This window comes from Cydia pomonella, chromosome 3 (assembly GCF_033807575.1).
Source record: "Cydia pomonella isolate Wapato2018A chromosome 3, ilCydPomo1, whole genome shotgun sequence".
Classification (NCBI taxonomy): domain Eukaryota; kingdom Metazoa; phylum Arthropoda; class Insecta; order Lepidoptera; family Tortricidae; genus Cydia; species Cydia pomonella.
This window is the reverse complement of record NC_084705.1, coordinates 32912932-32940670: the sequence shown is the minus strand read 5'-3', so window position 1 is coordinate 32940670 and position 27739 is coordinate 32912932. Positions and strand designations below refer to the sequence as shown.

The window sequence follows — 27739 nt, the reverse complement described above, 5'->3', positions numbered from 1 at the left end:
ATTTACTAAGATCACGATTTTATATATTTAAAATTTCACATGTAATTATTATAAGCTGTTGTAATCCTGAATAAATAAAATAAAAATAAAATATACATAGAGTGCGGGTCGAACTTCATAATCTCATTATGAAACGTTTATTGGTCTGCTATTTGACATAATTTATGCGTCTTAAATGATTGTAACTTTTAAATCATTAAGTACTTACCTTATTTTATTTATGTTATTTAAACTTTATTGCACGATATAAAATTGTACAAATGGCGGGCTGCGGACTTATTGTATTGAACTGACCGTAAAAATTAAAATACATTTGCTAATGGTAAAATTTATTTAATAGTATAAATACTTGTAAAGTATACATTTGCCTTACGACTAGTATCACAGTAGAAGCCTCTAGATAAAACAATTTTAAAAAAGAAACACAATACCCTCCTTTGCGACACAGTCGGGTTATAAGAACTTACGTCCCTATTATTCCGTTATAATATATATTATAACTATGTATAAGTAAAATATTTCAATCAATTGTACGGAAGGCACATCTTCTGAAATATATAATTATAATAGGTTTGTGCTTATATTTTTAAACTTATAGGCTATGCTTTTATTTTTAATGAGTTGTCCTAATGGTCTTTCCGCACTACAGTTGTATTGTATTGTATTATATACAATACAACTGTAGTGCGTAGTGTGTAGTGTAGTGTGTGTGTGTGTAGTGTGTAGTGTGTTGTAGTATAGTTATACTTTATGTTAGACCACGTATGTGTAACGTTATATTAAAGTAAACATATGGATTATGGAAGATAGAGGCAAGGAACAAAATCTCCATATACCAAACCGTGACCGACATAAAACCATAAATAGGTGGTGCTACAATACCTAGAATACTTGAGAAAAAAATCAAATCATAGACAGCGTACTTCACTCCGTCAATAACGCCTAGGTTCTTAGTTACTCTAGCACTACTCTAGAGAGATTTGGAACTATTATTTATAGCTGACAGCTGGATACTTTTGCAACAGTTCTGCCTAAGGAGATTCTGTTCCTTTCAATAATATGGATATATATTATTATGTAGGCCTGGTCAAACAACTTTGTCAATAGAATAAGGCGCGAAATTCAAATTTTCTATTATATGGGATGATAACTTGATAACCATCGCGCCTATACATTTTTAAAATTTTCCGCTTTTTTTCTATTGACAGAAATGGTTTGATGCCTATAAGCTTTGACGAATACCTACATGTAACAACTCGCACAAACTTGATAATGAACGAATATAAATTTACAAATATTTAGGCAAGAATATGAAAATCATTTTAAAATTATCTAAACTAAGGATTCTAAACTAACATAAAAAAAAATTCAATAATAACGCAAAAAGAAACTTAACGTATGTACTTAATAATAATTAATAATTCTATATCAAATAAACATTAATAATATATTTTAATATTCAGTTGTTTCTAGAGTTGACTAATTATATTATAATAGCACCATATAATTTCACGCCCAATAAAAAAAAAACAAAAAAATTGACGCTTAATTTAAGTTCGTTCCAAATTGAGCCGTGACCTTTCTCATTAACGTATAAAAAACAATTATCAAATTATAAAAACAATAATTATCAATTACATATAGATAACAGTGTCCTAAAAATATTATTTCTGTAGTAATTTGACACAAATTCCTTATCGCCACAGATAACCTTCAAATTATTATGAATAAACAATTATCATCTTCCTCGCGGTGTTCTCTCATGGGAGCCTAGGGTCCACTTGCCAACTAATCCCAAGAATTGGCGTAGGCATTAGTTTTTACGAAAGCGACTGCCATCTGACCTTCCAATTCAGAGGGTAAACTAGACCTTATTGGGATTCGTCCGGTTTCCTCACGATGTTGTCTTTCACCGAAAAGCGACTGGTAAATATCAAATGATATTTTGTAAATAAATTCCGAAAAACTCATTGGTACGAGCCGGGGTTTGAACCCGCGACCTCCGGATTGCAAGTCGCACGCTCTTACCGCTAGGCCACCAGCGCTTCTATAACGAATTGTCTAAATTATTATGAATAAACAATGATATATTTAAATGTGAGCAAAAATGTTTCACTTCAACTTCACGTTTATATAATACGATGGGCGAAGAGGATATTGATTTCCGTTGAATCGTGTCCGGTCTGTTACAAAAAGTAAAATCGCAATAGATAGTTATGTACGGGGGTCATACACCGCAGTTCACGTCTCTTCTGTGGACACATCCCAAGTTAAGGGTTATACTAGAGTAATTTTATCAAAGAACCCTAAACTACATAAGGAGTTCTTATATTGTATGAATCTATGAAATAATTACGAGTAATTATAATTATGGACACAAGTTATTTACTACTGTTCACAGGAGTTTGAATTTTTTTGTTTTGAAATCTGTGTATGACCCACTCATCCACCAAAATGTGGCTAGCTTTAACAAGTGAAGAAAATGTATCTATTAATGTGTTATTATGTACCAATGTTCAAATTTTGAATAAACGTCATTATTAAAAAAAAAAAGAATAAAGTCAGATCACTATACCTACTCTGCAAATTCAGTTTTAAAGTTACTAACTCTAGCTTCAAAATTGTATAAAAATTGTAAATCTGATCGCCATAATTATTATTTACTTGGTGATGCAGGCCAGATGTCCTCTAAAGTCCCAGAGTCATTTTTGAAATTTATTCCAATTAGATTTGATTTTGTCTGCTTGGAAGGACTTAGAAGCATACTGAGGTGCGGGATTTACATTTAGATATGATCATAAACTTCAACCACACGATTTATGACTACCAATCATAAAGTGGGTAAGTATGCACTTTCACCTCTGGTGGCGCAAGTAATAACGAACATTGTTGTGTCCGAGATATAGGTACTTATTTGATGGGCGAGGCCCCTCAGACCGCGAGGCCGTAGGCGGTGGCCCTCGTCGCCCACGCGTAGCGCCGCCTCTGTGCACTTTTGCAGTCCCCTGTATAGTCGTTAGATTTGTAGCTGGCCCTCAACGGCTTATCCATTTTCTATTGTTAACTAAAACGGCGCGTGCCACTACCTGCAAAAAAAGGATCGTATAATTCTAATAGGCACCTGAGCGCGGGCTAGTCTAACGCTCAAAAAACCAGTGTAGGTGTGCTCTCCGATAACGCGCCTTTGTTACGCATATCGAGGACACATCTTAGGCTGGTTCGGTAGCGTTCGACTCGCCGGCACTCAGTAACCGTATAGGGACCACACACGAATTTGCAAATTATTTTCCATTTGTTCATTTTGAATCTTATTTCAATTGCCATAGGAGTTGTAATTAAATAACCGGTTAAAGTGACCGGGCCCTTTTTTTGCAGGTAGTGGCACGCGCCGTTTTAGTTAATAATGGACAATGGATAATCAACGGCTTATTAGATAAGCCGTTGAGGGCGAGCTACTAATCTAACGACTATACTTATGATTTATGAACCTCGTATATGTATTATATCTTTGTCAATGTCTTCATTATCATCATTGTCTTCATTTTGTCGTCATTGAAAGGCGAAGATCATAATCAGCAGAGGAACAGCAACGACGCAGGCCAGGTATATTGAGGTCCGGGGTTCGCATTCGGACACGATCACAAATTGCTCGTTCCAGAGGGAGTCGTTGTTGCGCAGGGGGACTTCTAGAACCACCTGGAAGTAGATATTGATGCATGTTAAAATTGTTAAAATCATTTTCATACGACTACGATACGCGTTTTTATTTTAGTAGTAGATATATGTGTGTCGGAGCCATCTGGTTAAATTAGCCAGCTCATTAGTCGCCTAGGCTATTAATTAAACGCCGGCATCCAATTTGATGTTTGTTGAATTATTTATTTATTTATTTCATTCTTTGAAAACGACTCATTCACTCGAACAGAATCCACACCAGGGCAGCACACACAGCGCACAGCGCAGGGCACGCCAGGTGCAATTACCTAGAGCACAAATGGGGATGGACGGACAGCCCATTGTGTGACTGCGGCATTGAATCAATAAAAAAATTTAATAACCTAACCTAACCGAACATCATAAATTCATCAATGACTTTAACCAAATGACTACACGACGTTCAGCCATCTGGTTAAACGTTGCGATCAATGACTTTGTTCTTCAGACATTTTATTAGATGCCGGCGATTAATGAACGGGCTAGGCGTCTTACAAGCTAGTTAATTTAAAACCAATTGGTTGCGACATATGTATGCAGTGTGTCACTAATAGACCATCGTTTGACATCAATCCATGTCGAGCGGTATTGCTTATCATGGAATAACAACCAATTTGTTTGTAAAAAAAATTCCTAACTATAATGCGTGGGGCGATGATATCTGGAAGGCAGCAGGCAGTGATTCGAGGATAGCTGAGGATCGTGTTCAATGGCATGCTATGGGAGAGGGTCCAGGAGTGGATCAGGCATGATTAATGACGACATCTTGAAAATACCTTCTGGCTAGAGAAGATGTCCAGCAGCAAGTCACACCGCTGGGTGCTGTTCCGGCACTCTCGCAGCGCTGTCTGCGCCACCTCGTACCTGAGTCATACAGAGATATATGCTATCATTTGTCTTGTAGAGGTTGCTACGGTTGGCGGTGAGAATAAATAAAACATGAGATCGAGAGAGAGGTAGTCGTGTCTGGGGACCGAAGTTTGATGTGAGTACTATAGTTGGAAAGTTTTATTTTTTTATGTCACGACCAGATCACAGAATTTGTGATATGGTTCGGTTAGGTTTAACTTTTTCATGATGTGGCCAACCGATCAGTTTTATGAAATGATTTCCACATCATGAAGTTACCAATTCCTTAGATCTGGCTGGTCACGAGATTTATAGAAAAAACCTGTATATAAAACCACGCCAGAAACTCGACGGGACATATTTTCTCAATAACATTACTTAGAAACGTCGTAATATCTACGGAAACAAAATATGTTCACGTTTACTTTGGCATATCCGAAAATCAGTCGTGCCCCTAGTGTACATTTATTCGATAGCGAAACGTGACGTACGCGTTTGCGTTTAGTCTCATTTTGTATGGGATTTTGAGTTTCCAAAACGTCCCACTTGGCGCGCTGTTTCTAAATCCCATACAAAATGAGACTTAACTTTACGCAAACGCGTACGTCACGTTTTGCTATCGAATAAATTTACACTAGGGGTGCTGGCCATGATTTAGGAAATTAAAAGTAACGAATCAGACTAAACAAAAGCGTAAAAGCCACATTTTTTGTTTTTCTGTGTGTATTAGACTCACCTGGTTTTCTGCAGGTCGAACTTAGCTCGGATAAAGTTCTTCTGCCGCTCGTTCTCGGAGTTAAACACGAAGAAGTAGTACCCGTTAGCAGGGACCCTAAAGAATTAAAAATGCTGTTTCTATAGTAGATATTTTACTGGGCATGGGCATAACATTATAAATAAATAAATAAATATTATAGGACATTATTACACAAATTGACTAAGTCCCACAGTAAGCTCAACAAGGCTTGTGTTGAGGGTACTTAGACAACGATATATATAATATATAAATATTTATAAATACTTAAATACACCCCACATAACGTGGGATAAGGGCAGGAGGAAGGAGAAGAGAAGAAATACTTAAATACATAGCATAGTATGTATATGGATTTGAACCCGGGACCATCAGCTTCGTAGGCAGGGTCACTACCCACTAGGCCAAACCGGTCGTCAAAATAACATTTACTTTAATTATGCAAAATTGAATCTTATTACTTTGATATTATTTAAGTTCAATATTATTGTATTTAATATATTCTCTGTGCCTTGTAAGGAAAGATAAAAAGAATTAGAATGTTCACCTGTATGTAAGTGCGTTAGCTTTGGCAGCAGTCGCACTCTGCGCGTCATCAGCATTCTTCATGCAGGATCTATGAGGAGTCATGGGCAGGTTCAGGATCAGGCCGTCGCACTGCAGCAGCCGTTCTTCAGAGCTGGAGAACGAGGACCAGTACTCCGAGTTGCTCATGTCAAAGGGAGTGGTTTCGTTGATTACCTCATGGCGGTCAGCGTAGCCGTCTGGTTGTACGTCCTGTAAATTATTATAAGCGACTTTAATTTAAAATCAAAGCAATCTTACTATTGACATAGTGGCACCAGTGACCGACAGAAACTACAAATGCAAATTTTCACTTCCACCCCTGGAGCATTTAGCTCTAACGACTCCTCTCTGGACGGCCAATGAAGGCAAGCCAGAGCTGAGAGTCCTGCGGGTCCTCTTGGGGTCCACTCCGATCGACGAAGACACGCCGGAGACGGAGACCCTGACCGACTCTCGGGAGTACTCGGGTCCGTGGGGTCGTTACTCCCCAACAGCTCGCCACAAGCTGCCCTGCGGGCTAATTATTATTATTATTACGTATCTCATAGGTAAGTGTGCTCCACCGTAGACCGCATCATCACTTACCATCAGGTGTGATCGTGGTCAAACACCTGCCTATCGTCCATAAAAAAAATGTTAACTGGAGATAGAGTAGTTTGCTGTCCTAATACAATAGTAGGGCATATTTCTTGTCCCAGCAACCCTATCATATCTTGCCGTGATTCGTGAGAGAAAATGGCAGGCCAGGGCGACCTGATCCGATGTATCAAGTCGTGCCACTAGCTAGGAACCATTGCTGTGAGCGGAGGCGTAGAAGACGTCTAAAATCATCCTCGCCTTTTCGCCTAGCCTTCGACTGTCATAAATATATTACGTAGCTCACAGTGTAAGCATGCCTAGCGGTGGCAGCATGGTTCCATTTTTATCACTTGTCACCATGCCCGTCACTTTCGCGCTTACAGACTTGTTAGAACGTGACAGGAATGGTGACAAATGATAAAGAGCCGACCATCTTAGCCCTACAGATGAGTATAATACTAATAAAGTAATCATACCTCCTCAGCAGCATTGTTTCGCGCTTCATCATCCTCGTTGAAGTCTTTTTGTATCTCGATCTGTCCCAACATAAGGTCTCGTTTCGCTCGAGCCTCTTCTCTCGCTTCATGCCTCTTTTCTGTAACAGACTTTTATTTTAGGAAATGTTACTGATAATACTTTGTTATTTAAATTTCCAAGAAACTATCCTGTATCCTCAAGAATTTCTATCGAAATTTAAATAATGTATAAAAGTAGTCATGTGACTTTATTGCCGCATCTCGATTATTCATTCGTGATACATTTTTTCTTTTTCTTTGGCGTATGACGATTAAAACTTATCGGATGTCATATTAAAAGCATTTAAGTGCATTCTCACGGCGTCTTTGAGGTCGCGTCTTCTCTTCATCAATTGCTTCCACCAGCACCTTCCTGAGGCGGTCCAGCTCCTCGTCACTGCCTTTCACAGCTCCCATTATATTGGCCACGTGACCCTGGAAAATATATAAATGAATTACATAAGTAACAGTTCATAACTAATGTTGGTAGTCACATCACATCACAGGCCTTTTAACTTTCTCCCGTGAACGCTTTGGCTGTGGAAGAAACTCACTGCAGAGGTTTTCTTGAGGGATTACACTATGGGGTTCTTCAAAAAACGTCGCTAAGTAACTACCAAGTGGCTGTAAGCTTATAAGCGTTTAGCAAAAAATAAATTTTTATTCGATTCAGTTGCCCTACCCTCTTTCACTCTTGGTGACACCCATGAGCCTGTCTAAGGTGCCAGTATTTTATCAGGTTATGTCGTCTAGCGGCTAATATATGTTTGGTCATTTTAGTTCAACATACCTGTTGCGTATAATCCACGCCCATGGTTTTGTGGAGTCGTTTGAGGATCCTGGTGCCTCGCGGACCCAGGCTCTGAAGCTGATGTAGAATGTTCTCGAACACTTCCCGAGAACTAGGCTCTTGAGTGTCCTGGAATTTAAACATAAAATTGTTGTCAGTCTATCTCCATCTCTAGCCGGATGAACCAATAAGCAAATTAATTGCATAGGCTGACACCAAAATCTCAAAAATCACCCGAATCCTATGGATGCCCAGGAGAGAGGGGAGACACCATGGTCTAGCTAAACGTATAAAGAAATAATTTGGAACTGATCTCAGTTTTAAAAGCTTTTTCTTTCAAACTTGTCCTGTTAGTATGTACGTATGTTTGTATGGGTCAAATCTTGGAAGCTAAATTTGACCCACTTTCCGGTTTCCAATTGAGCTGGAACTTTGCATACCTACTGTGAGTCGGATGACAATGCAATGTTATGGTACCATCGAGCTAATCTGATGATGGAGACGGGTGGTGGTGGTGGAGACACCTCTTGGGTGGCCGTGGAAACTCTGTGATAGAACAACGCAATCTAATTGTGTTTGAGGTTTTTAGAATTGTCTCGATGAGTTAGATGCCAGTGATAAAAGCTTGTACCAGAAATAATTTTTTTGCGAAAACCTTATTTGAATTTGAACTCAAATTAAGTCACAACTTACATATTTGACATTTTATATTCTAAAGAGTTAGATAAATTAAATCGGTCGCCGTACACTTTCTTCTGCGAGGGACAGAGAAAGGGTATATACTATTTCCCTGTCGATCTTAGCATCACTAAAGCAGAAAGATCTAATAATCGCTTATGATAAGACTTACAGCGATCCATTAAGTAAGAGGATAATGCCTCGACAATACATACTTGTTTCATAAACAATATACTTGTACTCGTATATGCTCTAACCCCATTTATACTCAGCTGATAAGGTACCAAATAGACAATAATCTCAAAGATAAGGTTCAAGGAATCTTCCAGTACATTAAGTACATTCCCTTGCGTTACATTTGTTATTCTCTTAAAATATTTGCATGCTTTTGGATAGAAAAAATTATCTAACAAGCTTTACTAAATATTTAACAATACTTTATTATGTATTTACTTACCTAGATATAATTATTTGCCTAGTCGGACAAGTCAGTAATCTACTTTTCTTGTTTATTTAACCTGTTCTAATAAACAATCATTTTTAGGGTTCCGTAGCCAAATGGCAAAGAATGGAACCCTTATGGATTCGTCATGTCCGTCTGTCTGTCCAATTATATCACAGCCACTTTTTTTCTTTTTCGTAATAAAATGTGATCAAATTTTTTAACACATTATTACCTGCCTTACAAAGTCAACTTTCATTTTTGTTTAGTCATATGATACAATGGCATTTTCTAGATAATGCAAATAACGGTCGTTAAATTTTCTAAGCTAATTAAACATCTATATAATACCTGTTTACTTAGAGCTGTGTGTTCCACGTCAATATTGCCACCTTTCATATAAGTATTTTCGACTTTCCACTTCAACAATATTATCTTATAATATAGCTAATTTGTTGTATTAACATTATTTGCTTTTATTTCTTGCAAATCTTATTAAACATTAAAACGAGTATTCTAATAAATATTTACTTACGGCGGTCGGTTCCACGTCAATATTTGCACCATCTTTATTTTTTTTTCCACTTTTCACTTCAATTGTATTATCTAATCTTACATAAGGCTCATTTGTCGTTATCACATTCTCTGTTGCTGTTAGTAATAGGTTTTTGTCTTTTGTATATTTTTCTGTTGTTGTTACTTCGACAACTTCTTTCTTAGCGGGTGTGGTATTTAGTAATGGCATGGTAGATAATTCTGGGGTCGTTTCGACGATTTTAGATGTTTTTCTTTCTGTCGTTGCATTAGCAATCTTGGAGCTCTGGTCGCTGGTGTTTGCATTGAGGTCTGTAACGCGAATATTCACCATATTTATTTTATATTGGTTAAGTCAATTGGTATCAAAATAAAGCGAGTCTGTTCACTCGAATACCTTTAAGAAATCTAAGTTAAATATTTCGTTTCTTAAGCATGATAGGTACTTGAGGTACTTCTAAATTCTTTGCCTTTTCATACTTATAGGGAGAAGCGTAGGTACATAGTATTGTACGAGTATAAGGAAGGTGTATGAGGAAATATGACGTTAAGGAAGGTGTATGAGGAAATATGACGTTTAACATACCATTGAACGAAATCCATTTTCTCTCCTCCTTATCAACGTTGGTGTCCCGATGCCGTTGTTTTGCAGTCTTCAGCGATATCAGGTTACCCGGAGGCTGGTAGTTCTTGAACGACTCCGTTTTCGCTGCTTGGCGTTGTGCGTGCAAACTTTCCAGGATTTCACGGAGTTCCTGAAGAAGTAATGTAATTAATAATATTCATATAAGCTATATTAGATTTTTTTTTACTTGGAAGAAAGTTGGAGACAATGCGAGTTGTAAGGTCAAAATACAGGGTAGCCTAGCCTAGGAGGGTTACAGAAATGGATGGTTTTCTCGATGCAACCAAAACCAAGAAATATATAGTGGTGTTGTAAAACAACTTTTTACATGACTTGGACTTGGATAGACAAGCTAAGATGAGATTAAGATGGATCAGCTGGACAAATTTTTGGTTCTTCAATAAAAAAAGTGGTACGTTAAGACTCGGATGAATTGACATTTTGTGGCACTATAAATCCTGCTCAATAGTAAATGCTTCCAATGTTATAGGCTAGCTACACTGCACTTTGCGATCTTAGTCTCGCCCTTTGGCCTTCTGAGTTTCTGGTCAGCTGTAAATGTTTCAAATGTAAGAAGATAGGACACTGCACCTATATAGGGATCATGATTCGCTTTGTGGTCTTGTGAGGGCCTGCTCAGTGTAAATGTTTTAAATGTGAGAGGTGGGAACACTCCACCTTATCCCGATCTTGATCTTGAAGCCTTGTGAGTTCTGCTCAGTTATAAATATTTGAAGTGTAAGAGGATAGGACACTACCTTGGGATCGTGGTCTGTGACGTCGGCAGTGGGCATGGATTCGGAGGACGTCACATTATTGGTGTGTCGATCGCGGTCCAGGAAGCTGACGCCTGCCTTGTGGCGCTTCATTGTGCCTGGTTAGTTGAGGGAAATTTTAAGTAAGTTGGGATTGTAGAGAGTAAAGTTCAGACCACAATTGTTTGTTTATATAGGTATGCAAATTGTTTAACACATAATACACAAAACACTAAAGGCTGGAATACATACTTTAAATTATGTGTGTTTTGAGCAGAAGTCGCTAGATTGAATCAGAATATCATTTTTCTAAATAAAAGTAAATTTAAAAATATACTTGGTATGGTATGGTAAATATATATGGTTATACTTGAACTAAGGACTCTCTGGGTCTTATAGTTTCTATTAGTCTAAAGTTTTATTTTATTTGCGTCTGTATGGATTAGAAACTATCAACGACAAGTTTGATCTCAATCACAATTTTTTTTTGTATATTTGAATGTACTGGAGCAATTAGTTATATTTACCAGGATGATTAGTTTTCCCATTACTCGTCAACTCCTGCATCCTTTCTACCAAAATCTTATCAGAAAGTTGTCCTGACTTTTTGGCTTCCAGCAGCTCTAGAATCTTTCCAAGCAAGTTTGTATTAGATAGCTGGAGATCTTCTTTAATCTTCCCAGGCAAGTTTGTTCCGGTCAGTGGGAGGTCTTTATCAAGCAACTTCAGTATCTTCTCAGCAAGAATGGTGTCTGATAGCTGGCCTAGCTTGTTTGCTTCTAGAAGTTCGTCTACTTCTTCTGACGAGTCATCTCCGATGTACGCGCAATCTTTTAGGTGTTTGTAGCCTTTGATCATGATGAGAGAGGCTCCAGGATGGCTGAGGAAGAACTATACAGTTAAAATTGTTTCTGAAGAAGTTAAGACATTTATGCAATAATCTGTTGCTTATGCATAGAACAAATATATGTGACACGGTAGTATGGATTTATGAATAAGATTGTGTCAAATATGTTTGCGTGATTCGTCATGATAGATTTAGTTGCTTGAGTAGCGTTCGTAAGTCTGACACCAATGGTAGTTAACTCCAAAAATAAATTAATGCAACGACCCTAAACCCCCCCCCCCCCCCCCCCCCCCGCCTCGTTGAGCTCTGGCAACCTTACTCACCGGCAGGAACACAACAGTATGAGTAGGGTCTAGTGTTATTTGGTTGCTGTTTCTGACTTTAGATATTATTACTATATTAAGATAAATAAATTAAAAAAAAATCTTTATTGCGTAAGACACACTTTGTTTATAATGTAAGGTAATAAATAAATAAATATTTGGGGACAATCTTACAAAGATCGACATAGCCCCAAACTAAGCAAAACTTGTACTATGGGTACAATATTAGGCGACGATATAAATATGTATACAGATAAATAAATAGTAGGTATATATATACATAGAAAACACCCATGACTCAGGAACAAACATCTATGTTCATCAAACAAATAAACGCCTTTACTGGGATTCGAACCCGGGTCCATCGCCTTTATAGGCAGAGTCACTACCCACTAGGCCAGACCGGTCGTACCTGTATCTGTCTGAGAATTAAATTATACTTAAATGAAAATATCTGAACTATTTTTACTTCACACAAGCAGACACCGTGACAGTAGACCCCTTGAGCAAATAGAACCCCCAGTACTCCTTCATGTCGTCTTCCAACTCCAGTTCCCTGGTCATGGACACGGGCACCAGCTCTTCAGAAAGCTCTGGGGGCCCAGGCATCACGAAGGCGTTGAAGGTTGTGTTGGACTTAACGACTTGTCGCTGTAACAAACCAACCAACCATTAATTTCAGTATACGTAATACATTTTAAGTCCCTATAGTACTTAGTCCATCGCTTTCACTCAATAGCACAGTTAATTTTAATGGCCTGAAGGCCTACCGCGAACCACGTTCCCACGTTTTTTTTTTTTTAATGGTGGCATACGGCCCGCCTGATGGTAAACAGTCTCCGTAGCCTATGTACGCCTGCAACTCCATAGGAGTTACATGCGCGTTGCCGACTCCAAAAACCTCCCCTCGTTGAGCTCTAGCAACCTTACTCACCGGCAGGAACACAACACTACGAGTAGGGTCTAGTGTTATTTGGCTGCGGTTTTCTGTAAGATGGAGGTACTTCCCCAGTTGGGCTCTGTTCTAGATAATGACATCCGCTGTGCTGTGCCCTACCACACAAAGCGAGATGACATTCACAATGCCCATACCTCTCTTGTGGATGTAGTTTAAGGACGTACCCGGGTCAGATTGTTTTAGGCATTAAAATATTTGCATGGACGATTTATGAATGGCTACTGTAACCTACAGATTTAAACAATCTAAGTTCGACGACCGGTCTGACCTAGTGGGTAGTGACCCTGCCTACGAAGCCGATGGTCCCGGGTTCAAATCCTGGTAAGGGCATTTATTCGTGTGATGAGCATGGATATTTGTTCCTGAGTCATGGGTGTTTTCTATGTATTTAAGTATTTATAAATATTTATACCTATATTATATATATCGTTGTCTAAGTACCCTCAACACAAGCCTTATTGAGCTTACTGTGGGACTTAGTCAATTTGTGTAATAATGTCCTATAATATTAAAAAAAAAAAAAAATTAAAAGTTATTGGAAATGCCGCCAGCATCCTTGGTACAAATGCCTCAAGGCCTATTTTAGATTTAAGCTAGCTACCTATAGTAATCTCGGTATATATCCATTATGTATATTGTTATTATAAAAAGAGAATTTTAATATAAAAAAAAAAGATTTTGTCCAACACCCCACATTAGATCTCACGAGTTTTTGGGTTGCGAGACCTGCAATTTCAGTACGTATCATGTTTTTGATGCGCACATTTATATAGTTAACTTTCAATACACAAAATTAAGAATTTATTTGTTATATTAAGTCATTCGGTACTAGGCTGAGGGCACTGACTCGCCACTGTACTCGGTACGTATGATCAAGGCATAGCCTTAAGAGGCTGTCAATACCTAAAGCGCGCACACTGTCTATTTGTATCGGAGTAAATGAGATAGCACTGTCGCATGTTACTGGGCCTGGGCAAGGGAATAATAAGAAAAATATTTAAATAAAAAAAAGTGGATTATTAGTGTAATATTTAACTTGACCACGGTTTAGATATAAATGTTTTGAAATTGTGATTTTAATTGCAGACCCATAACTCAAAACAATAAAGACATAAAACCGTTTAATTGTGATTTTAAGACCAATCTTTGCAATTATTTTCTATCGAGCCGATTTCGTTCAATCGTGTATCGAGTACGACCACGGTCTTTGAAATATAATTAATATGAACATATATTATTCTTACTTGACTAAAACAAATAGTCTTTCTTAAAAAACTGTTTAAGTAACATCAATTTCAAGGACATTGGGTGTTGACAGTCTTAATGGCTTGTACTTGTAAATCATTGATAAATTTAAATTAGTCAAATGGTGTTTCATTTTGGCAAGTGAACAAACAAAAACATTTTGGAAAATTATCTACAATATGTTAACTGTTACCTGGCACCACGTGGGGGATATCTTGCTGTCAATAAGCCTCATGTCTGTCATGCTCATGGGGTACATCTGTGCCTGGAATACCCGGTATCTGAAAGGTAAGGGCTTTATTAGCTAGGGATATACATTTAGCTATGTCTGTCAGATCTGTCTAGCAGACCTGGGGGCGTAGGCAACGTGCCAATCGTTAACGCTCCGTAGCGAACGAAATACAACTGTCAGTCTGTCACTGTCTCACAAATAGGGAAGAGTGATTGAGAGAGATGACTACACACCATGATTGGCACGTTGGTTAAGCACCCTGCTAACATCAGTTGCGTTCTCGCGCGCGACTTCATACATCCAGCGCGACTTCAAGTATGGAATCGCGCAAGAACGCAAGTCGTGCTCGCCGGTCATATGTGTTTGAGGGCTCCTCTACACGTTGGTCCAGCGATGGACCAGCGAGATGAGCATGAGATGGTCATGACTTCTACACGATTGCCCAGCACTGGAACAGCGAGGTGGCCATGCGATGGTTGAGAGCACGCACTATGGAATGGGCCACGTGTAGATGCGTACGCAACATCGCTGGCCCACTACCTTTAATAAGCAGATAAAAAACCGACACCGTGGCCATCCCGTCGCCATCCACTACTACCTTCTCTACACGCTAGCCCATCTTAGTGGGCCAATATGATGGCTCATCGTGTAGGCGAGCTATTAGAGACACTTCCATATTTAGTGTTAAACGCATAACATGGACTAGCAATGTGCATTTGTGTAAGTTGCAGATCAGCTCAACAGTGCAGGAACATTCTCGCAGGTTTCTGGAAACTAATACGATAGTTAATGCAAGTTTCCAATCAGAAAGTATCTTATGGAATTTTCCAAAAAAGTATTATTTTTTAATATTATATATCTCATACGTAATAATTATTTAATTAGACAGGGATTAGAGATATCTAATAATGATTGTATCTATTAAGGTCTTATATAGAAATTTGACAAGTTCGGAAAGAGTAAAATATTAGGATAGAATAAGAGTTGTGCCCATATATACAAACACAAGCATAACTCTTATTCTATCCTAATATTTTACTTTATTAAGTTAATAGAAGGCAACAACTTTATTTTACTTTATCTTTATCTCTATTTCTCTATCTTCTTTCACTATATTAAATATATATCGTCTAGTTTTACAATTTAGTCTTGTAATAACGAATGTACCTACCCATTGTTCAATTCTCTAATAATATTTTGTCTAATAATTTCATTTAAACTTGTTATTCGTTATTAGCATTATTGTATTACTAGATATTTAGGATTATCATTCTCTCCTCCACGGGACAGGCAAAGCCTAGTGTGGAGGTCAGTAAAAATAAAAACTGTATCCAATTTTTTTTTTTTTTAAATAAACATTTTTTTTTTCTTTTTGGTTCAATTCCAATGCTAGCATGGACGGTATATCAAGCGGCATGTAATGATGACATGATGTACACTCCGTTCATCAATTAAATTGTCTATATCGTCTAATCAAATTACGAGATTATGATTCCTTATCATTATATATTATTATCCTTATATATACTTATGGATACTTAATCGTTTTATCTAAATCATCTAATCTACCCGTCGTTGTCGCCGGTATGGCTGCGAAGTGCGATAAAAATAGTGCTGGGCTGGGCTGCGTATGTGCCAGGGAATATAAACGTTGGGAGCGGATTCCACTTACTTAACAGTCGGCATTAAGACCCCAGGAAAATCGAACAGTAGTTGAGGATTGAACCGGGAGAAACGATAAGAGAGATTTGACTAGACGACGATGTTCAAATCAATACTGATAAGTTTAGTGACGTTTATGATAAAGTAAGCTTACCTCATGTAAAGGTATAAAGATGAACAGGCTAGGCAGTAAGATTAGGAAGGCCAGTAGTTTATAGATGCGAAGAGGGCCTCTGAAGAGATCTATGCTGGCGAGGTTAAGGTTAAGGGAATATTTGTTGATAAACTTACCTCATACCTTTATATGGCACCACCAATTTGGTATAAAGATGAACAGGCTAGGTAGTAAGATCAGGAAGGCGAGCTGGCCAGCAGTTTGGAGATGCGAGGAGGGCTTCAAAACATCTGCAGTCGAATTGCATGCACGATATTTGTTAACAAAAGTACCTAATATAACGAAAGCGGTATAAAGGTGAACAGACTAAGCAACAGAAACAAGAATGCCAGCAGTTTGCAGATGCGGAGTGGGCCTCTGAAGAATCCTCTGGTGGCGAGGTTGCTGCAGTATCTAAGAGAATATTTGTCGATAAATTTACCTCATGTAAAGCGGTATAAAGATGAACAGGCTAGGTAGTCAAATCAGGAAGGCGAGCTGGCCATCAGTTTGGAGATGTGAAGAGAGCTTCAAAACATCTGCAGTCGAATTGCATGCACGATATTTGTCAACAAAAGTACCTAATATAACGAAAGCGGTATAAAGGTGAACAGACTAGGCAACAGAATCAGGAATGCCAGCCGTTTGCAGATGCGGAGTGGGCCTCTGAAGAATCCTCTGGTGGCGAGGTTGCTGCAGTATCTAAGAGAATATTTGTCGCTAAATTTACCTCATGTAAAGCGGTATAAAGATGAACAGGCTAGGTAGTCAAATCAGGAAGGCGAGCTGGCCATCAGTTTGGAGATGCGAAGAGAGCTTCAAAACAACTGCAGTCGAATTGCATGCAGACTACGATATTTGTCAACAAACGTACCTCATGTAAAGCGGTATAAAGATGAACAGACTGGGCAACAGGATCAGGAATGCCAGCAGTTTGCAGATGCGGAGTGGGCCTCTGAAGAAACCTCTGCTGGCGAGGTTGCTGCAGTACCGGGCGGGTTTGTGTGGGCGAGGAGGGACGCTCGCTGTAATAAATAAATATGGGTTATTAAAAGTGGTACGGAAAGTGGATGGACTCTGTGAAAGAAGATAAGTATCTATAAAAATAAAGGTGAATGACGAGATGACGAACGATAGAGACGTATGGAGGAAAGCAAACAAGTGATGGAAACAAGGCAAGTGAATGATGATTGAAAGTGTTAGAGCTGATCAAGCGAGTAGTAAGACAAGCTGTTTTTAATTTAGAATATTAATACTCCCATGTAAATCATTTATTTTAATTACCACATTGGTTTCTGATGGTGAGGATAAGCTGACGGGAAGTTTTGATAAATATTGAATGGAGAATGATAATTTCTATTACAAAACAAATTTTAATTATTCATTATTATTTTAATCGGAATGTCCTCATCCATTTTAATTTTTTGTTATTTATTAATTTTATTATCAATATTATTGACATGTTATTATAATATTTTTTTGGTTTGTTTAAATTTGATATGATTTTATACTGTGTATCTGCATGGATTTTTTTCTTATGAGCAATAAATATATTGATATTGATTTTGAATAAGTAGGTGCCTTTTTGTTGTTTTATTTTAGTTTACAACTTTATGGTAACTCCCCGCAACATTTATGTATAATATCCACTAAATCCAATACTTATTATGAAATCAACTATAAAATGCGACAAAATAAACATAATCAGAATTCAAACACCTTAACTCTATAAACATGCATACAAAATGCACAACACACATAAATACGTAAAACCAATCGTAACACGTGTTTCTATCATGTCCTTAAGTATTCAAGTAGCACTCATCAATATTAACACATATTACAGCCATCGTCACCCAGTTGCATTAATCGGGCAGCAAGGTTGCGTAATAATATATACTAATCTACGCCTAAGATGACTTACAAATTTCACGAAGAACTGCGAGAGCAGAATTCCGATTCCAAAATTTGCTAAGACTAAAGCGTCGTCCTAAAACAGCGCGACTACGCGATTATCGCAATTTCGCGATTTTTACCCGCGCGAATGCGCGATCAAACACATTGAACTCGAATAGGTGTCCTAATTGGTCGCGCAATTGTCAACTTGCGATAATCGCGTAGTCGCGTTGTATTAGAACGATGCCTCACTCGAACTCGATCGAAAATTGAAGTTACGCTCTCATTTTAACAGGACATGACCCTTAAAGTGGCAGGAACCGGCTCCCGGACAATTACGTGAAATGAATTTGAAATTTATTTAATTTAAATAAAAACAAAGTTTAAACAACTCAAAAACGACGTGCGGCATACGTCTACTAACTACTTGAAGGGTTAAATTACATGAACATATAGGTCTAATATATACTCTGTATCTTTAGGTATTTATAAAAGTTAACAAAATGTATCCCCCAAATGGCTCCTTAAGCCAGTTGAGGGTAGAAACATTACATGATCAAATAATGTAGGCTAAAATCAGGTCGTTCAGTGACAGATCCAGGCGGACCAGCGGATGGCGGGGTGAGGCTGAACATGGTTTTATAGGGTTCCGTACCCAAAGGGTAAAACGGGACCCTATTACTAAGACTCCGCTGTCCGTCCGTCTGTCTATCTGTCTGTTCGTCACCAGGCTGTATCTTATGAACCGTGATAGCTAGACAGTTGAAATTTTAACAGATGATGTATTTCTGTTGCTGCTATAACAACAAATACTGTATTTTGTCACTGGTGGTTGATCTTACCATGAGTCTGCGCGCGCACTACTAGGTCCAGCAGAATACCAGCGCTGCGGCAGGAATGCTGCAGTATATGCTGAGTCGGCGCCTTTTCTCGACTACACAGTCGTGACAAAAAAATCCTAGTTATTAGTTAGTTTCTACCTTAGTTTTAGTTTTATTTTAATTATAAGTTTTTTTGTCACGAAAATGTTTTTGAAATAAAGTTTTTATCTATCTATCTATCAAAATACTAAAAAGTACAAAACCTTCGGTGGGTGAGTCCGAATCTCATTTGTCCGGTTTTTCTAGCTCGGTAACAGTTATAGATGTCTCAAAATTTACGTCGTTTCAACTCACATCGGTCTCCCTTATAGAAACTTACCTTCCAAAGGCTCCAACTCTGGCAGGTCCATTATAACATCACTGTGACCCACTACCACAGAACTAGCACAGGAGTCTTTCTCGCTAGCCACTAAATTTTGCCGATGCATTTTGTTTTCACTAATTACAGTAATTATGGGTAGCTTATGTCCAAATTACATATTTGTTTTTTATTTAGCTAATCACTTCTAACTACAACCAAAACGATCCTATTTTTTTTTGGAAATAATTATGGGTATTTAATAAAATATATTACTCAAGTATTCGTTAACTTTATTACAAAAGTTATAAGTTCACTGACTTTAATATTCATTTCAAGGGAGGAAAATGGGCACCACGTTCGTATGGAGAAGCGATCGCCCACTTTCCGCATAAGGTCCACCAATTGTCAGTTAAGAGCGTTGCTGTTTGTGCTTTTCTATTTTGTGTTAATATTAGGCTGCCGGCACGATTCGAACTTTAACATTAGTCAAAAATTTCCGAAAGATACGATATGGATAGGATATATCAGTGTCAAAAGTGACGTTTTTGTTTGAAGAAACGTGGCCCATCCATCTGTAACATACTGCTGTTATGCGTGGTGGACAGCAATTTGCAAGTAGCAAGTTCTCAAAATTTAGAACATTTTTGGATAGTTTTATGAGAAAATTCTCATGAAAGTTTTCACTTAGGAAGTTCCCGTTCAGATTAGGGATACGTTAGGGGGACGTTGTTAACTGTTGACGACTGTTTCATTTAACATTTAAGTCACTCATTGGCGTTTCAAGTGCCATTAAAATGAAACTAACAACTTTCTTGCAGGTTCTGCAAAAATACAAAAAAGATTTTTTTTAATAACTACGTCCGTGGCAAACTAGTATACGGCCCATTTATTCACCGAATCATTAGACGACTGTTTCCGTGCTTTTATCCGATTCGTCTAAGGTCAACCGGTAGAGGATGTTTTGGCGGAGTAGATACTTTTTTGGGAGTTTTTTTCAGAAACTATTTTAACGGTTTTTGCGGTACTTCGTTTTTTACTCTGGTATACTTGTACTTTGACAGAAATTCAAAATTCATAAAATTATTTGTAAGGAAAGAAATTAATGGATCTATTGTCTGAATAAAGAAAACATTCATTAATTAATTATATTAATAAATAAATTAGCAACTTGTTAGTAAAATATCTGTTTTACTGTGATATTAATTTAGGTACTTTTTGACTTCTGTTGGTTTGTTCTTCGGAATGCTGTCAATATGATAGCATAAATGAATACGGCATCCCCGATTTATACGAACACGATACCAAACTTGGTCTAGATGTAGATATCAAGATGAAGTTGAGAGCCTCCACTTCTCAAATCCATCTTCGGGTCCTAAGGATTAATCCTGCCAAAGGAAATCGTTGGTTCACGAGCGCTGTATTTTATCAGCTGCAACGGCTCTTAATATATCCACCAAAGTTTATCGAGAACTCAGGAAAAAAAATTCGACAACAAAATTAAAATTGGCCCAGTTGACGTTTGCTGTTGATTCTTTGGTAACACAATAAAATTAAATTGTGATTGGTCTAGGTTTTTCTAAGTCTCAGGAAATGTTTTATTTATATTCGGAAGGCCTTTTATTTCAGGTGTTTGTCATGCGGGTTACCTTGTCACAAAGTTTGGCTAATCGCTTGTTAAGGCTAAATTATCTAGATTTAAAAATTGGTCTGACTAGAAAAGTTATTATATCAGTGTCATTATCACACCGTCAATAGGTGGCGCTACAATACCTAGAATATAAAAAAAAAAAACAAATCATAGACAGCGCACTTTACACCGACAATAACGTCTAGGTTCTTAGCTATCTAGCGCTACTCTGGAGAGATTTGGAACTAGTATTTATAGCTGACAACTGGACACTTTTGCAACAGTACTGCCTATGGAGATTGTATTCCTTACCTCCACCTTCCATAATTATGACTTTCAATAATTATGTCAAACAAAGGGATCCGTCGCGCCGCAGCAACGTCGTCGGTGCAGTCTAAATCTGAACGGTACCTTAAGGTGATACAAGTGTGATATGAGGCCAGCTGATATGTGAACTAGAGTGGTTTGTGATTAGCTTCTTGGTGGTAAAAGATTTTATCTCACACGATAAGAAAAGAGGTCTGGTCTCTGGGTGCGTGATATATGATATTCCAAAATAGGTACCGGAATTTTGAACCGATTTTTCCGATATTTCAATACCGGAATGAAGAAGATCACTATCGGAATATCAAAATTCCGGTATTAGATTTTTTTAGTTTCATTTTATAAAAAATGTTAGTTTAATAGACCTATTCTAATATTCTGTAGGTATTCACTCCGTACTACTGCATTATTTACCTTCGTTTATCATAGAGTTCTGATCAAATATGACCCATTAGTGCTGCAGGAAGTGCAAAATATTCAAAACGCCGTTTTGTCGCCAAAATAGTGTTTAGTTTTATGTTTATATGTATGGTAGTTTGTTTCCTGATAATAAAGGGTTTTTAATTTGATTTGATTAAAAAAAAATAACATTTTAAATAGCGGTGTGAATTCCGTGATTCCGGTATTGCGGGCCAATATCGGATTACAATACCGGTATTAAGAATTGTCCGATATTGGATGCCCTACTCTATAATGTGTCTAAGCCAAATTAGGACACTTGGCTGCAACAAAATGTGGTAGCGCCACCAAACATAGACGGACTCTACATAGTTATTAACATAGATTGCTATAGCACTTTAGTTGTGATTATTTAAAGCGTGTTTGAAATATATTATCGCTTTGACAGTGAGAACTCGGCCTTAGATAAGAGGTTGTTGATCCCTTATTGAGCGCAAAGTGTTAACTGTATTATTGGTTCTGTTTAAAATGCTTGATAGGGGAATTAAGTGATTGGCTCGACGTGGCAAAAATTTAAATTTTATAGCTCCCAAATTTTCATACAGTAGCCACAGAAATTATAGCCGCTAGACAGGCGCCGATGTTGTGCAAACAACCAATATCAGCCGATACACACGACGCGATGTCGCAAACAAGGGTAAGAAACCGGTAATTTTTTTGAATCCGTTATCATGTACTTGGCACTAAACGTTTTAATTAAAAAATATTTATTATTATATACAATAAACACAAAAAAAATACTCAAAAAAAAAACAAAACTTAAGACTAACTTAAGTCTAGTCAAAAAGACCCCTCCGAGTTGTCCCCGGCGCAAAGGTACCCATAACGCTAGCCGCATTGCCACGTTGAATGGCGATGGATAACCTTTGCACCAGGCAGGGATCGGAAACCGGTATTTTTTGTATGGGAACGAAAACGGTATTTTTTCGTTCTTTGTTAATTATTTCATTTCTAATTGGGCAATCTAATAATACGAAGTCGTTATCTAAAAACACAATGGAGTCCTATATTTGGAGTATAAAATAAACCGAAATATATGTTTATTTCAAAGTTTTTCCAAAAAACCGGTTCCGATCCCTGGCACCAGGTACGAACCCGCGCGGGCGTCAGACCGCGGGGGCGGGCGTTTTAATTTCGGTTTTGTTCATAAAACCGGTTTTTAGGAGAACATTTCCATAAAGTTCCTGTGAGATAAGCCGGTTTAGAACAATAAAAACCGGTTTCTTCATATGTCGGCGTCTTTATTTACGCGGCACGCCACCACGCAGGACAGCCGTCTCGTCGCTCGTCCAATAAACTTCTTAAAACGATCGCGTTAAATAATTTTGATTTATTTCTCCCTTTAAGTTTCAAAATATGTGGAGCCAGACCAAGATAAGTTGGCAGCGATTTTGACATAGACAGTGCAGGTGTTATTTTAAACGTCAACCTTTTTTTTATACTACGTCGGTGGCAAACAAGCATACGGCCCGCCTGATGGTAAGCAGTCTCCGTAGCCTATGTACGCCTGCACCTCCAGAGGAGTTACATGCGCGTTGCCGACCCTAAGCCCGCCCCCCTCGTTGAGCTCTGGCAACCTTACTCACCGGCAGGAACACAACACTATGAGTAGGCTATGAGTAAGCTTAGAATAAATTTAAAAGTGAAAAATTACTGCCTTGGGTGAGACTTGAACTCACAGCCACTGGATCGATACTCCAGCGCTCTGCCATCTGAGCCACCAAGACCTCATCCATAGGCAGCAAATTTTCCCACCATATGGGTATAGGGGACCCTAGCGACATCTACCGTAAGAACATTACACTTCTTAAACGGCTACCGGAGTTGATAAAGAGAGAGAGATGTGCTACCCATAATTTCTACCAAGCAGTACCGTCTGCGAACGATGCTATTAAGCTTAGAATAAATTCATATATAGCGCTGGAGTATCGATCCAGAGGCCGTGAGTTCAAGTCTCACCCAAGGTAGTAATTTTTCCACTTTTAAATTTATTCTAAGCTTAATAGCATCTTTCGCAGACGGTTCTGCTCGTAAACAAAAAAATGAGTCAAATTTCTATGGAATTATTTATTTAATCTTTATTGCACAAAAGACAACCTTATAGTGCAAAAGGCGGACAGGGGGGGGGGGTAATTATGACGTTTACTTAACACGTGCACCGGGTGGGCTATCAAAATCACTGCCAACTTAGCTTGGTTGACTCTATGCGCATGCGTTGATGTCTCAGGGCAGTTGACAGAGGGCAGTCTGTTGAATGTCGAGACGTTTTTGATACGATAAACTCTGAACTCAAATAAACATCAATAAGTAGCACCCAGAATATTATTGTTGTTTGTGTCCATGCAAGTACCCAGCGACGAAATATAAATATAAATAAATAAATAAATATTATAGGACATTATTACACAAATTGACTAAGTCCCACAGTAAGCTCAATAAGGCTTGTGTTGAGGGTACTTAGACAACGATATATATAATATATAAATATTTATAAATACTTAAATACATAAAAAACACCCATGACTCAGGAACAAATATCCATGCTCATCACACGAATAAATGCCCTTACCAGGATTTGAACCCGGGACCATCAGCTTCGTAGGCAGGGACACTACCAACTAGGCCAAACCGGTCGTCAAACAAATATATAGACGAAGAGAGGGCCTACCGCGAACCACGAAAATTAAAATATCGTATCGATATCGTTATCTGCCTCTCTATCGTTTGAATATGCAAGAGTGATAGAGAGGCAGATAACAAAATTTTTATTTTTCATTGACTTCGAAAAACGGACCATATGACGGACACATAATCAATTAAAGTTATTCCTTCTCTTCAATACACCATTTCATTCAAAAATCATTTCATTACGGGGGGGACACAAATTTTATCACTTTGGAAGTGTCTCTCGCGCAAACTATTCAGCTTAGAAAAAAAATTGTTTTAAGGAACCTCAATACCATTTTTGAAGACCTATCCATAGATACCCCACACGTACGGGTTTGATGAAAAAAAAATATTTTTAAATTTTATGACGTATTAAGGTAAAAATTTCCATTATGGACCATCGATTTATGGACATAGGACGCGAATGCGTTTGATGAAATCATTAAAAAAGTTTTGATTGGTCAATAAAAAGTTATATAAGTGCCTGTGTAGGGTAAACCGTCTATTACTGGCCATATTCCAATAACTGGTGCCCTTATACTAAAATTGCTAAAATAAGAATTCTATTTATTTATAAATAGAATTCTTATATATTATAGACGACCGGTCTGGCCTAGTGGGTAGTGACCCTGCCTATGAAGCCGATGGTCCCGGGTTCAAATCCTGGTAAGGGCATTTATTCGTGTGATGAGCATGGATATTTGTTCCTGAGTCATGGGTGTTTTCTATGTATTTAAGTATTTATAAATATTTATATATTATATATATCGTTGTCTAAGTACCCTCAACACAAGCCTTATTGAGCTTACTGTGGGACTTAGTCAATTTGTGTAATAATGTCCTATAATATTTATTTATTTATTTATTTATAAATAGGTAACATTCGTTCTGAAAAACTTGGATTGTGTAATATTAAACAGAATCCTTTTTAGTATTTTTTTTTATACTACGTCGGTGACAAACAAGCATACGGCCCGCCTGATGGTAAGCAGTCTCCGTAGCCTATGTACGCCTGCAACTCCAGAGGAGTTACATGCGCGTTGCCGACCCTAAATCCGCCTCCCCTCGTTGAGCTCTGGCAACCTCACTCACCGGCAGGAACACAACACTATGAGTAGGGTCTAGTGTTATTTGGGTGCGGTTTTCTGTAAGGTGGAGGTACTTCCCCAGTTGGGCTCTGCTCTAGATCTGGAATGACATTCGCTGTGCTGTGCCCTATCACACAAGGCGAGATGACATTCACAATGCCCATACCTCTCTTTTAAGGTTAGGTCACCTTGGTCAACTGGCTACCTTGGATAAAGATAAAGATAGTTTATTTTTCAAGTAGGCATATTAAAATACGCTTATAAACGTTAAATAAAGCTACTCCGGTTCTAACCCTACACCTATGACCCGAGATTTAAATACTTCCTAAATTGTAGGAGGGTATTCCAATATGGGACCGGCAAGAAACTTTTTTTGATTTCCATTAAATTCAAGGGTGGATTTCTGAGCTTAAATTAAGTAACTTTCTCAAAGAAACCGGTATTCTAATTAACTCAATTTCGGAGATAATCAATAATTTATTTTTATCTTATAAGAGACCCTTACGAGCCTTAGGGTAGCCCCTAAACAATTTTTTTTTCGACAATTAACTATGCCATGTGGTTTACTTAACCGTACATACCAATACCCCGAAGTTAACGGAATTCAATAAAAACACGGTGTATAAGTAAGTATAACACATATTATAAGTTATTGGAACATTGGAAGTTGGCCCTATGGTTGGTTAATGGTTACCGGTCAAACATCTTGCGCGGGAGCAGGGATCGGAAACCGGTATTTTTTCTATGGGAACGAAAACGGTATTTTTTCGTTCTTTGTTAATTATTTCTTTTCTAATTGGGCAATCTAATAATCCGAAGTCGTTATCTAAAAACACAACCGAGTCCTATATTTGGAGTATAAAATAAACCGAAATATATGTTTATTTTAAAGTTTTTCCAAAAAACCGGTTCCGATCCCTGCGCGGGAGACTACAATATTTGACGTTGCGTTGCCGAGCAGTGCGCAGTAGAGTTCCGTGCGGTACAATTCTTGTGCGCTCATTTTTGAATTGTAGTCAGAATTGTATAGTTTATTCTAGTTCGTTGTGACTTTATGTACCACCAGCAACACTCTTTAGCCAATCGTGGACCTTATGTCTTTGTAATAAAGTTTACGAAGACTGTGGACGATAAAACCATGTTTTATCTGGAAGTGATACATCGGGTTTGAATTGTTTTCCTCGTATTTACACGAGTTTAGTACATAGGCTTGTTAACGAACTTGTCACATTATGTCACATTTTCTTGACCCCCCTCCCACCCCCTAAACCTTTGATGTAATTAATGGATGACACCAAAAGCATAGATTAGAAAATTTCCTAACCTATGTCATAATTCAAAATTATTGGGGACTCTTTAATACTAGCAAAAAAAGTGGCGTTCAAATTTTTTAATCTGTTTTTAGGGTTCCGTACCCAAAGGGTAAAACGGGACCCTATATTACTAAGACGCCGCTGTCCGTCCGTCCGTCTGTCACCAGGCTGTTGGCAGGCACACTTGAAATTTTCACAGATGATGTATTTCTGTTGCCGCTATAACAACAAATACTAAAAAGTACGGAACCCTCGGTGGGCGAGTCCGACTCGCACTTGTCCGGTTTTTTTATTTGTTATTTGAATAATTGGTCTAATTTAGACTAATGTACGTAACCGTGGCGCTTGTTTTGGAGTGAGATAAATACACATTTTTAATTTATTTTTAATGAGCTTAAGCTCAATCAATATTAAATTGTATTCTAATAGTTTCTTCTATTATGTATATCGTTTTTTATATGATTACTTATCAATGTGCTCACGTATATACTAACCTATTTACTACGCATGTATACAATCATCAAAACTACGTTTCTCATAAAAATAAACTCGTATCCGAAACACGCCGCGAATGTAAATAACCACAATTAAAACATAAAATCACTCAAATCACAGCTTTGCTCACACTAAATAGCGACTAAAATCCCATGAAGATATCCTAATCCACTATACACTACACAATCTCAACCAGTATCACAATTATACACTTTAGCTAGTTATAATAGAGTTCATATTAATAAACTTCGATAGTAATTGACCGGCTCTGTCGGCGGGCTAGAGGCAACTACTCGCTATCGAATCGACGATGATAAATTTATCTTAACATTAGGTCTATTAGGAGTAATGTAAATAGACATTACAAATATTGTTCGCGTTATCGTGTTTTAAGGTAATTAACACTCGAGTTCACTTAATATCACGCAGAGTTAATATGGGTTCATCCATTAATTACGTCACACG

At 37.9% G+C, this 27739-nt stretch overlaps 1 protein-coding gene across 4 annotated transcripts; it reads right to left on the bottom strand.

The window, feature by feature from the left end:
• Positions 1-312: 312 nt before the first annotated feature.
• LOC133516585 (uncharacterized) lies at positions 313-27555 on the bottom strand. Of its 4 annotated transcripts, none has more exons than XM_061849588.1 (16): positions 27274-27555; positions 19320-19527; positions 17098-17248; positions 14369-14456; positions 12442-12623; positions 11330-11682; positions 10806-10921; positions 10009-10177; positions 9424-9734; positions 7769-7897; positions 7299-7413; positions 6940-7058; positions 5865-6094; positions 5300-5395; positions 4491-4578; positions 313-3696 (listed from the first exon to the last, which is right to left on the bottom strand). In XM_061849588.1, the coding sequence occupies exons 2-16, from the start codon at positions 19426-19428 to the stop codon at positions 3550-3552; spliced, it is 2403 nt and encodes an 800-aa protein (XP_061705572.1). In that variant the 5' UTR covers positions 19429-19527; positions 27274-27555; the 3' UTR covers positions 313-3549. The 4 variants fall into 4 exon arrangements, with proteins under 4 accessions (XP_061705572.1, XP_061705573.1, XP_061705574.1 ...); XM_061849589.1 differs by having other exon boundaries at positions 19320-19510; XM_061849590.1 differs by lacking the exon at positions 19320-19527.
• Between the last annotated feature and the right edge of the window lie 184 nt (positions 27556-27739).

Bases quoted from the DNA above. Each gene is read 5' to 3' on its own strand.
- LOC133516585 (XM_061849588.1), bottom strand. From the start codon at position 19,428: ATGCATCGGCAAAATTTAGTGGCTAGCGAGAAAGACTCCTGTGCTAGT. The intron at 7,898-9,423 runs GTAAGTAAATAT...TTTAAATTCCAG, and splicing joins TTGACGTGGAACCGACCGCC to GACACTCAAGAGCCTAGTTC. The intron at 6,095-6,939 runs GTATGATTACTT...AATAATTTACAG, and splicing joins GAAACAATGCTGCTGAGGAG to GACGTACAACCAGACGGCTA.